The sequence below is a fragment of the Rhamphochromis sp. 'chilingali' genome, assembly GCF_963969265.1.
Source record: "Rhamphochromis sp. 'chilingali' genome assembly, chromosome: 17".
Classification (NCBI taxonomy): Eukaryota; Metazoa; Chordata; class Actinopteri; order Cichliformes; family Cichlidae; genus Rhamphochromis; species Rhamphochromis sp. 'chilingali'.
This window is the reverse complement of record NC_137944.1, coordinates 20,799,418-20,819,867: the sequence shown is the minus strand read 5'-3', so window position 1 is coordinate 20,819,867 and position 20,450 is coordinate 20,799,418. Positions and strand designations below refer to the sequence as shown.

The window sequence follows — 20,450 nt, the reverse complement described above, 5'->3', positions numbered from 1 at the left end:
GCTTTTTCCCACCTAATCTCATTTCGTAGGTCACTGCTGATGTCCCTTCCACTATCAACAATTTGTAACAAAGAGTCATCTCGGCTGCTCAATCTAATCTCCAAGCAATGACTCGGATATAAATAGAAGAAAAAACAAGAATACAAATTAGTGCTGTTGTACTTTTGTGTTCATAATCTTGTGCTCATAATCAATATGTCAAACACATTGTTACCTGTAGCCGCCTGGCAAAGATCCTTAGAGGAAGATTAATCATTCAAAGTTATAGGATTCTGTGGAAGAAATTTACAGGAAAACTGTAGCCTTTTGGAGCTAAATCAAGAACTACCGTATGGTCTATATACTGTTGCTTTAGAAAAGAATAGCAAGTAAGAAATGTCTAAATGCTAAAATGTAGTAAAGCAAGAACTGAATAATTGAAATGTTATTACTTTTTTTCTCAAGAAATCTAAATGTGGATTTTATGTTTTATAAAATCTGTTATTCAGAAGTTTTTGTAGTAAAATTAATAAATCAATTTACAAATTAAAAGACAGTGTAAGAAAAAAATAATTCAAGTTTATAAGCATGTCTCAGTTCTTGCTTCTTTACTTTACAATCAATGTCTTTTGAAACCAGTCAAAGAACAATTACTCAATAAGTAAGTACTATAAATACTAAAGTGTAAGTGTATCTACTATGATACACTTGCATATATATGCAAGTTGGTGAAGACTCAGTGGTTTATCCTATCATCTTAAAGAATATTCCTTGCTCCACCTAGAATCAGGGTCATTTATGTCCATTTAGGTATATGTGGAGCTTCTGCAGTGTGACTTCGCGTGGAAGGGACGTTTCTTAGTGTTTCGAACTTTTTAGCTGATTCTGAATATGCAAACTGAAAGACAGAATGGGGTGGAGCTGCATGCACTCAGAGTGGGTTGCATGGACATTCTTGCTGTTGTCTGACACGATGCAACAGAGGCTACAAAAACCTGCTGAAGACCTGCCACCTTTTGATAGTCGGGTAAGATATAATTATGTAAATTTTATTTCTATTTATGAAGTCGTGGGTAAAAAACTTTATAACAAGCTGAACTGGATTATTACCGTAATCAAAGACACAGTCTTTGTGTTTTATTATACCCTTTTCAGTTGCAAGGTGGGATATAAATGTAAGCTTGGCACTGTGCCAGTGTTTCTAACTTTTCTTTAAAAGTAAAGTCCTCACAAGAACAGGGAAACGCGTTACATCTGTCTGCTTCTCTCCTGCTTACTCACATCAGCCAGCTGATTACAAATCCCCGTTCACACACGTTAAAGGACGGCTGTGCTGTGGCTTCGGCTATGTTCACATGTAAAACCAACGCTCATAGAGAAAGACCGAAGCTACAGTCACACTGTTAAACGTTAGTTATCGGTAAGGTAACTAACTTTTCCTCGTTTTCGACTTGACAACCTTCCAGTGTTGTGCCAAAAAGTATTTCCCGGCATTTCCCCCCCAAAACTTAATGAATTTAAACGCTTGATTGAACGAAAATCTTTCAAACAAATCTCTTATGAATGATGTCGTGTCATTTTGAGCAAGAAGGACCATTCCTATCAAAAAGTGAAAGCTTTTTCTGGGCAAAGTGGCTGTTAGATATTATTTATGTATCCATCAAAAGTCTCACTGACATTAAAAGTTTATTTTTAAAGACAGATTTAGCCAAGAGGGCGACAGAAACTGTAGCAACTAAAACTCACAGTTCAATGATCATATTTTAATCGACAAAAAGCAAATCCAAGTTGATTATAATGTAAGTAAAATAATTTTTTGTATATATATATATATATATATATATATATATAGCGAACACTTTCATTAATTCTTCACACTATTTACCAATATGATTATCTACCCTGATATAACATATTAGATCGAATGAAACACATAGAAAGATTGGAAATCAGGTGTTGGCAGACAAAAAATGGAAAGAGGAGAATGAAGAGATGTCGTGTAGCAATACACACATTACAAAAAAGGATAATGTTTTAAAAAGCATAGAAACACGTTGTGTTCGCCCCGCAGCTTGTAAATGGGACCGTTTAAAAGATGGCAGATGTTTTTGTTTTTAAAGTCCCCTGTGGTGAAAAATGTTCTGGTTATCAAGAAAACTTAAAAAAAATAAATAAACTTACGTTTTTAAAATGTTTAGATGCAAATGTGAAAATATTTATTTTACCCCGTATAACACTGATAGCGATGCTCTGTAATGTTTGCCAACACAGATCACATGCTACAGCCTGTAGATTAGTGTGAAATCAAGCTACACAGAACATACGTTTCTGAACTTGGAAAAAACCCCTGTGCATGCGAGACAGTTTACCTCTGCAGGTTGATGCCATGATTTTTCAAGTGAAAATGTTTTTAGATGATAATGTACTCGTATATATGTCTATGTAATTAAAGTACTCGAACAATTAATTCCTCTAAAGCGATAAGAAATTCACTCTAAAACTAAACAACAACAAAAAATTAAATCCAGGAGTGTATTTTAATGTAAAAAAACATTTCGATTCTTATGTTTTCCTTTTCGCTCACAAATAACAGGTCTCCAGGAGATCTGTTGATCTCTGAGCTGATTTTTCAAAATATGAGTATTTACAACTTTACAACATAATGAAATGAAAAAAAATTACTGCGCTTGAAAAGTTGAAAAGAAATTTTATTAAAAAAATAAGAACTTATTTTTGTTTAAAAAGAAATCCTTGTTCATCCGAGGGGCTTTTCCGGCTTTGACCGTCTCAGGGTCCCAGTATATTCACATATTGAGGTCATCTCATGCTGCAGCTTAAAACTTGTAAAATTCAAAAGGAATATTTCTTCATCAAGCAACACTTGCAACACATCTGTTATCTCCAAGATAACTGATAAGTGATTTACTAATAAATCGAGCACTTATCGGGAATATAAGCAATGTGAATCTATTTGGCTGTTGTCAAAAAGAACTTTTATTTCATACAAGAATAACTGCGCCATTACAAACTAATTCTGGGGCTTTTCTGAACTCTGTGGCTAACACTTTAGTGTAATTTGTTTATCTGACAGAGCTAATCTACTTATTTGCTCATAAACTCCAGCGCCTATTATGCAGTAATAACTTCCTCTTTCCTTGCAGGGACCGATGATTGTCATCTAATAAACAGACTGCCAAGACTTACATTTTTAATTTATTGTAGTTAAAAAGAGGACAAGCGGACACATCTCGCCATCTTCAGGACAAACTTCACCTTCACTTTGACAAAATGTCAAACATTGACTTGCACAGACTTGAGCTCTACAAAAGCATCATGAGCAGTTGCGGTTCAGGCACATTCTGTAACAACTCTGAGCTGATTTTTCAAAATATGAGTATTTACAACTGGCTGGAGTTTCCTAATCCTCCCCACTGGCTAAGGATTGTCATCTCTGTGGTCTACTTTATTGTGGCTACAGCTGGAATACTGGGGAACTTGTTAGTAATGTTCCTCCTCTACTCTACTCACACCATCACCACAGGCAATATCAATTTCTTTGTTTTTAACTTAGCTGTGGCTCAGCTAATGTTTTCGCTGGCGTTACCATTTTGGGCTGTTGATACTGCGCTGGACTATAGCTGGCCCTTTGGCTTGGGCACATGTAAGGCCGTGTCCTTATTCACTGGGCTGAATGTGTTTGCTAGTTGCTTTTTCCTCACAGCTATGAGTTTGACTCGTTACTGCTATGTGGCAACTGCTCTCAAACCAGGCGCTTCCTTCTGCAGCAGATCCTGGACTTTCCCGCTGGCCACAGCTTTTATTTGGGCCGGAGCGCTCATTTTGGCCGTACCCCGAGCTGTGTTTGCAGAACTGAAAAATGTGGGCCTTGGCAACGACACAATATGCCTGCTCCGTTTCCCTGTTACAACATGGCTCGAAGTAAACCACCTCCTGCGAGTTGTGCTGGGATTTCTGCTGCCCTACACCATTATCATCCTCTCCTACCTGCTTCTGATGCGCTTCCTCTGTCGGCATAAACTGAAAGGCGGCAACTCTCGGCGAAAGACTGATATTTCAAAGTCGGTGGCAGTGGTGGTGTTCTCCTTCTGGGCCTGCTGGTTCCCATACAACATCCTCACGGTTTGGAGAGCCCTGATTCATTTTGACGTGGTTGATATCAGCCCCTCGTTCTACTCGGCTCAAGCGTACTTTTTCCCTCTGGCCAACTGTCTGGCTTTCACCAGCAGCTGCTTCAACCCCATCATCTACTGCCTGGTTAGAAAAGAGTACCGTGCGGCTCTCCTTAATGTGCTTTTCAAATTAAGTTTAGCCATTACGTCCAAGGTGCCCTATGGTATAAATTCTGAGGCGGGGTCAGGGCAAGCAGGCCAGCTGGGTATTCCAGTCAACAGCATTTTCAGCCACACGTCCCAAACTGACACGAGGAGATACGTCCCTCTGTCAACACTGCCAACTGTAACCTCCACGCTGTGAGGTCACAGAAACACTTACACCTTTATGAAACACGATGGAACAAGGATGGATGCTTTCCGAGGTTTCAGTGTGCAATACGAAGGTTTCCCATCTAAGATTGTGCAAGATACATATTTGAGATATGCTGTGATACTAAAGCTGCACCGAAGCTTTTGTGTCTGCATGAAGCTTTGTGCTTTAGTCTGTAACACTTTGTAAAAATGTATTCACTAATTCAGTATAAATCTAATTAAAAGAGGTCCTGGTAGAGTGCACGCCCCATGTGTGGGGGCTGGGTCCTTCCCGGCTTCCGCCACCAGACCATTTGCAGCCTGTAACCTGTGTACTGTCTCCCCACTTTCCTGTCATGTAACTATCACTATGTAATTAAGGCAAAAAGGGAGGAGATCCTTCCACTGCCTACATTGCTTTGCCAGGTTGATTGCTTAATCTACTAAAATGAAAACTGCTCAGCTGTATATGCAACTACACTCTCATATAGGGTTGAGACGTGATTCCACGCTTAAAATGTCAAGCAACTCTTGCCCTTTTTTAGCATGTAAAACCGCCACCTGCAACAGCTTTCAGCAATCACACGGTAATTGCTCTAAGAATGGCTCTTTCTAGTGTCTTGTCCAATTTCTTTTCACTTGCATCTTCCAGTTGCTTGTACTATTTCTTAAAACACTATACAATAGTTTAAATCTTATGTGTAGATGTATTTGGAACAGTTAGTCAAAATTGTGATTGTGTTGGTTTTACACTGTGCGAGTCATTTGTTTGAATACAAATAAAAAATAAAATCCATCTTAATCTTAAACTCGTGAGTTTGTATTGTGTGTTTGCTCTTCACTCAAGTGGTCCAAATGATGAGGTGGGGAAACAAAATATTGAGCACATCACCAGTTTTCTAGGTTTTCTAATATATTTCTAAATATGAGATTTACATCAAATTCACACCAGATGTCAGTAACAACCCATCCATTCCACACATGCAAAGAAATCACACATGGCAGATCTTGTAAGGTGATGGGAGCAGGCTTGTTTTTCCAGCACATCCTATACTCAAAAACTGACACACTACTGACTGTAGTGTGGGGGAATTTGTAGGCCAATCATCTTGGCCATTTTTGCACATTCTGTGCTTTGTTTCTGGGTGAAATGTGTATATCCCAGGAGAAATTTGCTCTTTTGTTTTTCAGTTCACCTGTCAAATATGGCTGATTTCTGTGTCTCACTTCCTCACTCTCTCGAAAGAAGGATAAAAATGAATATATGTGATTAGTGGTCATAAAGCAGTCTGACACTGGAGTACGCCACTAGATGGCACTATTGTTTTTATCTTTAAAACCAGATGAGGCCCAAACTCACAGCATACTAACATTCACATTTCAGAGGAGGCTGTTATCCAGTGAAAATATAAATTTAGTATTTTTTTAAAAATACTTTTTTCAAAGATAGGAAAATATGCTAATTTACTGTCTTGTCTCTTTAACATGTAACAGGTTAGCTTAATAAAAGTAACGGCCTGTTTTACTAATGAAGAAAAGTGTTGATTAAACAAGTAAGGAATAATGCAGTAATAGTGTTACGGTCACTCTGTGGAAGACAGCAGTTGAACAATGCAGCATGACAACAATGTTTGCAACCATGTGCAGTGTACTTGCTTTCAAAGATGGGGACTAGGTGCATGACCAGTTGCAGACAGTTGGCTCTTTAAAGCAACTTTGGTGTTCAACATGTTGATAAAGGGGGTAGTAAGACCGATTCATGTCTGATATCACTTTGCAATTAAATGGGCCAAATGGGGTCAAGTTGGCATCTACGTGCAATCTGTTTGTGATAATGCGGTGATTAAGTGAGATAAATCTGCAAAAATCAGAAATCTGTTGCCATCTGTCGATGTCTACATAGCGAAATCTACCTTTAACAGAAATTCACATTAACTGCTGCCACTCAGAGCCAGACCTTCAAGCTCAAAGGGGGAGCTTGGATTGAAAGTGACTGGACTTGTTTAAGTTAAAGAAGTCTTCGCAAGCTCCTTAGAGTACTATGACCTGGATGACAGAGAACCTGCACAGACATGTCCTCCACAAATAGTGACTTAGTTGTTACAGGATGGCAAGTTAAGAGCAAAATGGCATAGGCACTGGGAAACCTTGCTGTTATATAGGAGTATAACCAGAAAACCACCAGTCTGCAACTAGCTGAGTTGAGCACCCTGTTTAGATGCCTTGGGGCAACTGTTGTTGGGATTTGGTGCTATATAAATAAAACTGAACTGAACTGAAGTTAATGGAAAACCTTTGTCAATCTGTCTGACAGTGATTTTGGTCAGTCTGAGTTGGACCATGGCCTCACTTCACGATTCCTTGGAAACAAGTTGCCTGACACCAGGTGAAATGTGCAATCGCTAGGCAACCAACACTTTATTTTTTCTCTCAGTTGCGAGGAAGTTACCATCCTTTTTTTGTTTTTACTTTAATGTGACTGAGGCATTAGAGGTGTGGATTTTATTTCTTTCAGACTGAGCCTGGCTAGCTGCATTTCTCCTCCTCCTAATTGTCCACTTTCTCCTGATTTACGTTTAACACACAGACACGAGAGTGATTTTAATGTAAGGACAAGAAAGCAGGAGAATACTGAAATATCGAGCTATTCCCTTAAGATGCTACATTGAGTCCATTACCTTCTGCATTTAGCTAATCCTCAAGAATGGCCTCAGAAATCCTCATGGTTTTAATTGTATTTTATAAAGCAACTTACCCCGATAAGTAGCTTATGCACGAATTATTTCTGTCAGTTTTTAACGATGCATAGAGAAGTCATCATAAAAAAAGGAGATCTCTCTGTGTTTTCACATTTAAATGAGCTTTATTGACATTGAAAAACATGACTCAATTCACCATGAAGCTGTGGGCTTCTGCAGACATATAAGTGTGGCAATAATTAGCATAAATATATTACAAGCCAACGGGACTTGTGAAGGAGTTGCTGAGAGGAAACCGAAAGAGCAGCAGAAGCTGTGAAACTGATTCACCTTCATTTTCTTGCAGGGTACCAGACATTTGGTTATCTGCAGTCCTTTGGCATCATGCAGATCTCTGATGGAGAGCAGCTGACATCCCATTACCCACTCAGCCATTGAAATGACAAGGGAAAATGCTAAGCCAGGTTGTTACTTGAGGGGATGGATTATGATTAGCCTAGTTGTGACACAAGGAATCTGCGAGTTTGCAGAGGACAAGTTCTGTTGTAGTGCATTTTGACTGAAAATAGTTTGGTCTTTATTCCTTTGTAATGACAAAGAAGCTGGCGAAGCTTCTGGCAGTATATCTGAAAGTTTAAAGCATTAAGAGGTATACATTTGGGAGGTATTATAGCAGCTTGAGTAGCATCAGTAAATATAGATCGACTTTGAGGCCAAGCTTGTCAACATTGGAAGATTTTATGACTTTGCTGAATGCGAAACTAAAATGTTGTTATTGTGGTATTGCACCAAATAAAACACTGAACTCTCATTGTAATTATCTTATACTGTGTCATACCACAGCTGCAGGCAGTTGGCTTAGCACAAAGACTGAAAATAAAAAGCAGCAGCTGGGTCTGCCTAGTACCTCCTTCAGCTGAAAAGCTAATTGATATGTTATATTTGTTTAATTCATACAAAAATTCATTTGTACAATACTATTTTTCATTTTTTTAGAACTTCATTGATTGCCTGGCACCACCAGTCTTTGTGTTGTATAAGAGAACCCAGTTTTCCCAATAACGGAATAAGTGCGCTTCCTAATTTGTAACACTTTTTCTTTAAGAGAAGCATTTGTTTATTCATTTAGCTCCTTACTTGACTACTTTAGGGCATCAAAACAAGATGAAACCATCTGGAATTTTATCGCCCTCTAAAGATGCCACAAAAAACATGTTTAGCACACACATTCAGCAGCATCCAAAATTATCAGGGGTTTGATATCGTTTTTCTTATGTTTATATTAATTCTCCATGTAACTCTGTGTTTGGACTCTCCTGGTGAAATATTTGGCTCTTTTTAGAAGCAACACGGCTGCTGAGAGTGAACCAAAACAGTAAAGCTGTTCAATAGAGAGTAGAGCTATTGGTTGATATTCTCTGTGGGTTTGTCCTTCTGGATGACCTCTTTCACATTTCACTTAGACATTTCGACTGTTTTTACTATGAAATATTGATTGGTACAGCTGTCAAGTTCATTTACTGAATCTTAATTTTGCTTATTTAAGACAAGAAATGGATTCAGACAGAGGACTGGCACCTCCTCCACAATGAGTGGGAGACTAAGAATGATCTGGGGCTGTGCGTGTGGATTTTTAATCAACTGCTTTACTGAAAAGCTCAGAAAATGTACCCCAGGCTGTCCCCATAAAAGTCTCACAGTGACTTTTCTGTCTTTTCAAATGTGCTTTTATGGTTCTTAGATATTGAATCTTACAATTCTCCAAACTGAGCGCACAGTCAATTTCAGTATACATATCAGATGTGAATTCGGGGTTTTTTATGTAGCACCAAACAACAACAACAGTTGCTTCAATAAATTTTCTAAAGTAAAAACTGCAGTTTTGGAGAGAAAACCCCAAAAATCAGACAATCTCCTAGGAGAAACACTTGGTGACGGTGGGAAAGAAAAACTCATCAACAGAAAGAAACTTCTGGTAGAACCAGTTTCAGGGAAAAGAGAAGAGAAAAAAAAAAGCACGGGGAGACTGAATAAAACATCCACAGAGAAGATACCGCTTAATGACATGCAGCAGTGGTATATAAACCACCATGTTTATGAAGTTTTTAGGGTCAAATACCGTAACCTCGTTTTTGTCTAAATTTAGAAGTAGGAAATTAGTGGCCATCCAGGCCTTTACATTTTCAAGACACCATAATTTAATTAACCAATTTGCATTATCTGCCTTAACAGATAAATAAAATTGGGTATCATCTGGCTAGCAAAGAAAATATATGCAACATTTCAGATAATACTGCCTAAGGAATGTATGCATAATGTAAAAAGGAGTGGTCCCAGCATAGAACCATGTGGAACTCCATGGGCAACTTTCATGTGTTAAGAAGATTCCCCATTAAGATGGTTGGGATCAAACGTGTTACAGTTCAGTTTAAAAGTAACTTACTCAAGTACTTTAAATAACAGATTCTTGATTAGGGATTTAATAATTTATTTAAATCACTCAGAAAAATCACCTGAAAAATGAATACATTCCCTTTGTTCAAACAAAACAAATCATATCAATCAAGTATACTTACACTAATAATAATAATAATTACAAGCGCAATCATACCTACAATAACTACCATTATAAATAAAACTACCAACATTAAACATCCACCACACAACATCAGGGGACTGGAGGGTATGGCTTATCAATGGGGCATGGCTTATTTCAAAAGAAATGTCAAGTAAATTAAGGTATTACATCCACTAGGCCTAATTCAAGTCAGAAATCCCACTGACTCTATATTTGTGACACATTAGGTCAATTGTGCAGAATAATAGCTGCCAAGAAAAATATTTTGCTTCATTCTAAAATGCTATACATCCATTTTAGAAACATAAATATGTTGATGTTAAGTACCCTTATTTAAAATATACAACATATATAATCTCATTTATTGTCATTTATTATCTTGTGTAGCTGCAGCAAAGCGGCAGTTATTCTCCCTTGGGTCAACAAAGGTTCATACGACGTCTAAAATATGTCATGATTATGTAAAGATAAAGCACTTCTTCAGTAGCATCTTATATAATATTCCTCATCAAGTCTTGTTACAGTGGGGCATTTGTCACATTTTTTTTATTTGGACCAAGAAAATAAACTCCTCTTCCTCTTATGTAACAAACGCTAAAAGGGAAGGTGTAAATTAAACTATTTGTAAGAATGAGATGAGAGCAGAGAGCCAGCCCAGATAAAAGCAGAGCGGTTGCTTTAGCGTTAGCACAAACCCCTCATTTAATGCGCTCTTTGAACTTTGTGTTGCTTCGGCGTTGAAATTTGTAGTTCGCTATTCTGTGCGTCAAATCTCTGTGTTCCTCATAACACCTGAGAGTCAAATACCTGGAACACGCTCAATCTCATCCCACGATTCAAAAAACATTAGTATGACTGCAATGCTAATGGCACTTAAATACAATAGCAAACAGGACAGACTTTAGAAACGGTCCTGCGATGGCAACGGTTTCATACAGGAAATCCAAAAATAGAATTAAGCAATTAAACAAGCAAAATTATAACTAGTTTGTTAGCAGTAGCTTTAAAATAAAAGGAGGATTTTTAGCTTAATGGAATAAAGTACCCTCTCAGGTAACGTTACGAAACAGAAAAACAACCTTAAATTTCAAAGGGAGATGAGGGGAGGATTTCAGAGGTAGCACACTGTACCACTGCAGCTAATACAGAGAAAGTTTTCAATAATACATGGGTATACCATTTATATATATATATATATATATATATATATATATATATATATATATATATATATATATATATATTCTTTAAAAACATTTTTCGCAGATTATGGATTGCAGCTTCTTGTAAAGTGAAAACAGAAGTGCAGTATAACATTTCAAAATACTGTATTGCAATGCAGGCCAGATAAATAAACGTATATTTCCAAAAGAAGACTGCTTAAAACTGCAATCCAGCATTTGTTGAAAGCACCACTGCTAGTTTGGTTACACAAAGTAGGCGAGCTATTAAGACGAATCTCTTGTCGTATTTCATCTGGAGCAAAAATGAACTTAATCAGCTGTCGTCCCACGAACGCAGCCGCAGCGCTGCAGTTTCTGGATTGCAGCATTAAGAGTTAGAATAATATAAGAATCAAATTCTTTTTTTAAACCACAACTTCAACATGCCTGAAGGCCTACCCTTGATTCGAATACATTTTACATATAAGAATAGATATACATGAAGCTATTTTATACAGTTCTGGTAACATAAACATTTAACTTTGTATCATTGATATTTATCTTGAAATAAAATGTCTTTTTAAAGGCAAAGAGGTTAGGATAAATGATATCAACCATGAAATTTGCAATGTAAATGTTTCTAACATACAGAGTTAACCAACACACTGCTTATTAATTCATCACCTGACTACAAAAAGAAAAAGACATTTAATATACAAAGTTTACAGCTTTTTTGTATTGGCATTGTTATTTTGGGCCCTGTGGCACAGACTGTAAGGCAGTCAAATCCTATGCACATATACTACATATCCCTGCTTGTAAACGTCTTATTGTTCAGTTGGTTTCACTGTGTCCTCTCTCGTTTCTCGGATTTCTGACCATTTCTCACTATACTCCCATGTTGTATAATGCAAAAGGCTGAATGCCACACTCTTCTGGAAAAAAGCAGAAGAGTCAGCAGGTTGGATTAAAAAAGATGCCTTCCAATTAGAAAGCCGTGTCAAAGTAGTTTTCTTTTTTTTGTAAATTTTGTTTTTTGTACATCAGTATATCTGACAGCAAACCGACTTGCTCGTCCTTGCATTTAAAAAGCACATGCAGAACTGTTGCACACCTATGCTTCAGAGACATTAAACACAACAGATGAGTAACTCACTACTTGTTATATAAGATTTGCGTCCGGGTGCACGTCTCGTTTTAAGACCATGTTTGTTAAATTTTCTTTATTTATATTTCACTTTTCAAACCAGGGTTACAAAGTGTCAAGCAGCAAAATCAACACAAAAAAACCACATTAAAAAAAAGATACACATAAAAAAAAAATACCAGGCATGATAGGCTGGTTTAGGCCAAGTTAGAACCACTATGCTCAATGAAATATTCCTAAAGCCTAAGGTGATGCTTTCAAATGGACATTTTGCATCGCTAAGAGCAAAAAGAAAAACCCAAAATAAATCCAGTTTACTTTGTAAGAGAAGCATCAGCCTAACACTGTTTGATAAGCTCATCATGAAAACGGTTGCTGGTTAATTTTGTTAGTTCACTGAATTGCTCATTATTGCAGTTCTACTTGAAAAGAGCACACAGGCAATTAAGGTAACCAATTAAGTTCCTATGAGGTCAGGAAAACTGTGACGAGCTGTGTTAGTGTTATCTTTTCAAGACATTTCTGAAAACATATCATAAACAACAAGAAATTAAGTAGTAACATGACTTAGGATCTGCTGGAAGTTAGCACAACAAACGTCCCAGACCTTTAGGCTGTTTCCGTCTTTATTAAACGTGGGGAGAGGTTAACCTTTGGACCATTAAGTTATAGATCACTTTCTTTAAAATGTTAAACTAAGGCATCGGCCTTGGCCAGGGGAGTTAGGTAGTTATTAGGAAGGAAAAACTGTCATGTCCCCAGTCCCAGTTTGTAGCACAAACCCTGGGAGTCTTCAAAGACCTGTGTTTCAAAGCAGGATTTAGCCTCATCCAGGTAACTTGAGGCTTTGCCCTGGATTTCATTATTACAAAAGGCGCTAGACTTTTAACCCGTGTACATCACCTTGGCAACTTCTGCTGCTGACCTGCAGTCCAGAGCAGGTTATCTTTGAGATCAGAGATCAACAAATACAAAATCAGTAAAGTATCAACCAATTCACTATTCCTGGAAGATCCCTCAGAGCACCTATTTGTACTTGTGGACTTTATACCAAATTATATTTTAATATTTGTTGCTCTTAGACCCTTGAACACCAGCTGCAGGAATAAAAGCTAAAACCATCCTGTAAGCAACAATATTGATTTAATGGCGTATCTATCAGATTTCCCTGTGACTCAGTGACAGAGCACTGATACTGCTTCAGATAGGTTCAACTTTCTAAATACAGCAGGTCTTTCCAGCCTCACTAAAAAAAGCACTTAAAGCGTACACACATTCATGCACTGCTTTTAACACTACTCTACAGCGCCTTTCTACTGTTTTGTCTGCAGCTCTGTTGCTTTACATCTGTATTGTGTTTAGCTCTTCATATTTTTCTAATATTATAGTTTTGCTTACTTTTGTAAAATCAGTCGCTCTGCTGCTAGTGGTCTCATGGCTGCTAATGCCACCCCTTTAACGTAAACGTAGCTAGACGGATAAACTCTGGGTGAACTTATTAAGTTGATAACCACCTTGATGTGACCGCTGAGCCTGACTGCAAATGTTAGGGTAAGTGAAGCCAGATATCCTGGGTATGCTTAACTTGCTCCGTAGCACAGGACTTGGTTCAAGCACAGATGGCATCACTGACAGGATCACTTTCTCTGATCAGCCACACCAAGAAGGCTAACTAGTTCTCTCACACTGTATAAAACTGGTGAAGTGCATCTTTAAACCAAATGTTTACATTCTCCCATAATTTTTCTTTAATGCTGCGTTGAAACACTTTGTAGCACTGTTTTGAAATGTTAGATTTACTGTAGTTTATCACAATTATCACTATTAATAATACTATAAAGTTAATTTAAGCTTATTTTTGTAAAGTATTCGCCGTTATTGCAAAGATTTTAGTAGCTTTACGAAATAATTTTTCTGTACACTGAAAGTCAAGGCTTTACACTGCGTGCCAGGACAAAGTAAACCAACGAGAAGATTCAGATTGTACTTAAACACTTAAGGTGACTGTAGGACTTGTTTGGCATCTTTTTAGATGGAATGCATGGACTAAAAAGGATGCAAAAAATCATGATAACCACCTTTTCTTTTTCTTTTTTTAGTGAAAATACTTTTGCAATGACAATATTTTACTATATGATTTCACCAGAGCCAAATAGTAAAATATGTCTTTGCTTGGGCCCTGCATCAGAGGATAACAGCTGGCAAATGATTCGACGCCTGTCGCTCGTCACAGGCGTCACCATGAAGGGATATTGTGCTTATAAAAAGCCTATTTTACATTTTGTCTGCAGCCACCTTAGCGAGAAGAAACCGTGCTGCGTGTAGGAGGGAACACCGTGAGCACATCTTTATCCCCCAGAGTTTTGCACACCTCTTCTTACTTTTTTCCCGATTAAATAAAGAAACTCAGTAGGTATAGTATTGCCATTGTTGTGGCACTGGCTCATAAGAAGATTCACTTCCCACATTGGTCCTCGTGCTAAGCTGATTGTCAAGTTCTGGTACAGGCTAAGTTTGAATATGTGCAATATTTATTTTTTTGTCATTATTTATTTAAGAATGTGAGTTGACGCCTCCAGTAGTCCTGCTGGATCCACTGCAGAGCTTTGTCTTGATGGGGGTTGTTAGAGAAGGGTCTGAGTCAGTCTTCTTACACTGAAGTGACCATCATGAACTCTGGTCACTTTGGAACTGGCAGTCAGGATCCATATCCCTGGCTGATAGACTAAAGGGAGAGAAAAAGGGTCAAATTACTACTTTTCTTCATTTAAATCTTCATGAGGGTGGGAAATAGGATTTCCAGCTGAGAGTTAGATGACAAAACTGATACCACACATGTTTGTATAGCATATAAAAAGCTGGTTAGCTTTGTTTAGCACAAAGACTGGTAACAGCTACTGTGGTTCTGTCAAAATCTGTTAGCTGGTAGGCAGTAGGTGCTTTCACAGTGCAGAGACTTTTTCAGAGTCACTGTCAGTCTTTATAACTCAATGTACTCGATTATTATTAGGTCGTTAACACAAAGTAAGTACTTATATTTAATGCACAAGAGTTGCCAAAGCAAAATATAAAATGTTGGTTAGCAATTACCCCTAACTTGCTACTGGCCATCTGCTATAACAAGAGGTTATGTTATGGTATCAGCTGCTCTCAGGTCAATACAGCACTTCAGACCTCCTATTAGTGATGAGAATGCAAATACAGGGAAAAAGACTTCCAGGCTATTTAGTTCACAGGTTGCACTCCACAGTTGGCAGTCACAGTCAGGTGCAGTACTGTGCAAACACATCTTGAGCCACCATTTATTTCTTTATATTTTGCTAGAAAAACTGAGAAAAGGTGCAAACTTATTAAACTTATTAAATGGACATAAACCAAAAACAGAATGTACAGTTCTAATGATCTTTAAAGTCAACACTTGGTAATGACCACCTTCATTTTTCAGCACAGCCTGAACTCTTGTAGTCAGCTATCTTGTAGTTTCTTAAGTAGTCTTCAGGAATTGTTCTCCAGCCTGCGTGAAGGACATTCAAAGATCTTTTTGGGATGTTGGCTGACTTTTGTTCTGTTCATCTTCAAGATGATCTCACATTGCTTCAGTGATGTTGAGGTTCAAGCTCTGTGGAGGCCAATCAGTGACTGAGGGTGTTTTATTGTTGTTCTATCCAGGTATGAATTTACTGCATTGGCAGTGCTGAAAAATAAAGCCGCTGCCAATCAGATGACTTCCAGATGATATTGCACGGTAGATCAAAATTAATATTTTTCTGCACTAATGATTCCATCAAATTTGAAAAGATCCCCAACACAACTAGCTGTAGACACAGACTGTTGTACCTCTCTTCTGACCGCCTCTGTAAACATTGATGATCACTTTCAATCCAGTTCTTGTGTAATTTGTCATACCTCAGTCTTTTCTACCCATTTCCCTTCCTTAAGAATGGCCTCTTGGGTGGCCATCCTTCCATAGACATCATTTCTAATAAGGCTTCAAATGCCTGATGAATCAGCTGAAGGGCCAGATGCATCTCTCAGGTCTTGTCAGGTCTTTGCTGGATTTTTCCTGTTTCTACAAGACATGACTTACTGTTCATCTGCTGTAGGTAGGTTTTTTTTTTAGGCCTGACACTTGTTTTTTCCCCCTCCACACTACACATCATGCCAAGATTTCAGCTAATAGCTCTTTTGCAATCACCTTGTTGGTATAAAAATACTGTTTTATGCCCATCAAACTGTGTTTTCATTGCCATTTTTTGTAGATTTAACTGAAGAAATTGGCACAAATTGTGTATGTCAAAAAAAACCTCATAAAGAACTGAGGGGTGACTCAAGATTTTGCACAAGACTGTAGCCACCAGAGAGGTTTGGACTGAAAGCAACTATTGCAAAACAACCAGCAGAGGTTCCAGACCAACACATAACCTACTATTCACTTTTAATCTAGAGTAAACCAAAACAATGCAGGCTCAGTTTCATAGATTTTTTTTTAGTTTGATATTAGCTTTAATCCAAATCTGCTGTTAATACATCAATAATGAGGCTTCTGAGGTGCATGAAAGACACCTTGGAAAAGGCCAGAGTAGCTTTTTTCCCCCCAGTTTCCAGTCTTGGTGTTAAGCTAAGCTAACGTTTGCTAGCAGCAGTTTCAAATCTTCTATAAAGATTTTTTTTCCATCTAATTCCTTTGAAGAAGGCAGACAAACATGTCTTAAACCATTTGTTTAAATTTCAGTTTCGGTCATGAGGAGGCTCATCGTAATTAGCACAACTCCCCCGATCTGAAGGAATAACATTTCTCAACACATTTATTCTTCTTCAGCGAGTATTTACCCCATGACAGCACTTTGAGCTAAAAGACTAATCCTACTTAGCGCTTAGCCCAAATGAAACTGTTTTACTAGGGTCTAAATTTGGTTGCAAGGTTTGATTGTTTTTCCTCATCACTCACTCACATTTGTTTGAGAAGTCTGGTGTAAAAACATTTACAATCTCACAGCAGGCCCATTGAAGATTTCTATGTGTGGTCTGTATTTTCGAGAGGCTATTTTTACTGTTTGCTCCTGACACCGAGAGCTTCAAAAGAAGGTGACAGTATATTTTTAAGTACAGCACATTTCGGCACTAACTCAGCAGCCGCGCGCAGCCTCTTCACCTGCGTCACCATTCAGCCCACATGGTGCATTCATGAAACCAAGCCCTGAAGGATTACTGTGATGCTGCTGGTGAATCACAGTCAAGGTTTTCTAATGATGAATGCGTGTTTTTGTGGTAAATAACATTCGGTTTCTGTGTTGAAGACGTGCTATTCCTTCACATAGACACACTCAGTACATAAACCCCAGGTGTTGATTTTGAGAATCAGCGCCATTCCCCCTTCAGGCGTGTGCAGTAAATGGTAAGATGTGATTTCAGATGTGACATATGTACTTTTGAAAGATGGGGATAAGCGGCGTGTATGACAGCTGCAAACTTTTCCCCTGCACTGGCTTTGCGGCAAATGCTCTGGATGTGATGCAAGAATGAAGCAAAAGTGTTTTAGGACATGACTGGATTAGCGAATAGGGATGATAAAAGAGGTAGACACAGGCACAAACCTGGTCTGTGAGGATTCGAGGCTTAATATCAGGAATGGCACCCCCTCTCAGCTCATCTTCCACAGCCATGAGTCTGACAACAGGGAAATAGAAACAAACATACCGGTTGACAAAAATAGAATAATGAAGCCGGTGTTCTTCATTTTTACTGTAGGATTATGCGGCCATATGATGATATTAAGGTCTTGACATGTTTGTGGGCACATTCAGCCATCCTCAGAGCTGCCTGAAGCTGAATCAGAGCCTCCGGAGGCTCTGATTCAGCTACTGAGGAAGTTCACATTCAACTGCGGAGATAGAGAATTTGTGAAATGAGTGTGTTTAAGACGGTTAAGTGTACACCCATCTTTTCATATGGTTTCAACCCAATGAGATGACATGTTAGCTTTGTGCATTTTGTAAAAATGTAGCTTTCAGAAAGGAATTTATTGTGGTACACCAGCATCTCATTAGTTATAAACTCAACTTCATTCCAAGTAGTATTTGCCCCAAAGCTATCATCTTTGTTATTCTGGCCTGGTTTCCTCCTCCTTTTAATACTTACTACAGTAAAATCAATGAGTGTTAAATAACTTGACACATAACCACACCAGAAGTGTTTACATTGATATTCTAGTTTAATGGGTGTGAAGTTTCTGGCATTAGTTATATTTAAATGTACCACATTTGGGAATTATGCCTAATTTGCTTTGTGTTTGAAGGTTTGAGATTATCTCGACTCTACTCAGCAAGTAAACGGTACCCTGTGGAAACAAAAGTCTGATGCCATTTAACCAATGTGGAGAAAGGAGAAAAACAAAAATAAAACAAGAACAATAATGATGCTGTGTATGCGAGTCACATCTCAAATGGTGGAAAACTGCAAAAACAAAATTAAAGAAAATACTGGCAGCTCTCAGTGCTTCTCCTCAGCCCCCTGGTAGATGCAATTATGATATCAATTTCAAAATCCTACCTTTTTCTTCATCAAACTCACAAGATTATTAGAAAACTTGACCTCTGTCCTTAAATTTGAGAACACTGAGAATCAAACTCAGAATAATAATGAGTTTTAGTAGATGCACCTATGGTTTCAGTTTTAAACTCTAATGTCACCTCGTTCTGTAGTTATGGCATTCACCAATACCCCATCAGTCTTTTACTGCTGATATATAGCAGCCGGATAGATGTAGTCATACTAAGTGTTAGCAACATCAGGAAGAAGGAACATGAGAAGCCTGAGAAATACCAAGGGCTGAGAGAGGAGCTTGAGAAGATGTGGAGGGTGAAAGTAACAGTGGTCCTAGTAGTAATCGGAGCACTCGGTGTAGTGACTCCCAAACTGGGCGAGTGGCTCCAGCAGATCCCAGGAACAACATCCGAGATCTCTGTCCAGAAGAGCGCAGTCCTAGGAACAGCTAAGATACTGCGCAGGCCTCTGGTAGAGGATAAAAGCTTGAAAGATACTAGGCCACCCACAGTGTGTAATTTTTACATATATATTTTTTTCTTTTTTAAGTACTACACTACACTACACTCTTCATACCCTTTCTTGGACTTATTAAACAGAGCCAGCTGCTGATTGGTGAATAAACCTCCGATTACAGGTTATGCACAGCCAATATGAACGGTCTCCCTCGCTGTTAGTTTTTTTAATTTTCCTGCAGTTTTTGTGACGAATGACACATTAGGTGGGAACGGACCATTAAAGTCTAACCACTCGCACAGATGGGATGTTTTAGTCTAATGCACTAGTGGCACATCTATAATAAATCTGTTTCCTTCGTTCTTTAATGCATTTTGTTTCATGCAGTGCTCCCAAAATTTCAGCCTTGCATACTTGTGAATATACAGCATGTATGTATAAGAGTGGCGTGTACATAGGTGGACTACATCTTATGCAGAAGGTGCAATGTGAAACAGATACAACTCTGCAAGGTGGTGTCAGGGGAGCATCGGATGGCAGTGTGTAGGTTGACACACAATCGAGAAGAGGAAGTGAGTAAAGACAAAGATTAAGTGATGGAAGTTGAAGAAGGAAGAATCCTGCACAGTATTGGATGAAGAGTACAAAGGTGGTTGACATATTTGATGTGGAGATATCTAGGAGAGAGGGCAGAGCATTTATTGACCAGAGTGGTTAACTCGATTTTAGCACATGAGATGTCTAAGGAATGTAGAAGACATGCACTAGAACCAGTTTTAAAGAACAAGGGCGATGAGAAGAGATGTAATAACTACAGGGGGTGGAATAAAGCTCATGAGCCATACCATGAAGATATGGGAAAGAGTTGTTGAAGCTAGGCTGAGAGGAGGCTTGGAGTTGGTGGCACTAACTATAAGACAAGTGGTGGAGGTGGAACAGCTGAAGATAAGATTTTCATTGGAAAGGACCAGAATGGACAAGATTGGAAATGACTACCTCAGAAGGATAGCTCGGGTTGAGCTTTCCAAAGAGGCAAGACTGACATGGTTGGACATGTGCAGAGGGAGGATTGTAGATCCATCGGATAAGAGACGCTGACTATGGAGATGCCAGGCAGGAGGAAAAGAGGAAGACCACAGAGGAAGTTCATGGATGTAGCTGAGGAGGACATGCAGAGTGTCATCCTTAAGACATACGGAAAAAAAAATCCAGCAAAAAACTGACACAGGAAGTGAGAGATGCATCTGGACCTTTGGTCAGTCTATTGTTTGTTCACTCAAGCCTCATCATAAATAATCTGAATAGAAGAGTGGCTGTCAAGAAGCCATTCTTAAGGAAGGTAAGCAGGAAGAAAAGGCTGAGGTATGGCAACAGGTCTTAAGGAGTGATGAATGTAAATTT

General features: G+C 38.4%; 2 protein-coding genes across 2 annotated transcripts in view; one reads left to right on the top strand and one right to left on the bottom strand.

Annotated features, from left to right (window-relative positions):
* Positions 1–3,154: 3,154 nt before the first annotated feature.
* Positions 3,155–4,507, top strand: LOC308384882 (relaxin-3 receptor 1-like). Its single transcript, XM_080863516.1, has one exon. The coding sequence runs from the start codon at positions 3,268–3,270 to the stop codon at positions 4,471–4,473; it is 1,206 nt and encodes a 401-aa protein (XP_080719642.1). The 5' UTR covers positions 3,155–3,267; the 3' UTR covers positions 4,474–4,507.
* A 6,501-nt stretch (positions 4,508–11,008) lies between these two features.
* Positions 11,009–20,450, bottom strand: part of LOC308385265 (ras/Rap GTPase-activating protein SynGAP-like) — a gene marked incomplete at its 5' end in the record, with an annotated part of 48,501 nt that continues 39,059 nt past the window's right edge. Inside the window, 2 exons of the mRNA XM_080864097.1 lie at positions 11,009–14,775; positions 17,645–17,717. Coding sequence (XP_080720223.1) covers positions 14,749–14,775; positions 17,645–17,717 — 100 coding nt within the window. The 3' untranslated portion in view covers positions 11,009–14,748. The remainder of the gene's footprint in view (positions 14,776–17,644; positions 17,718–20,450) is intronic.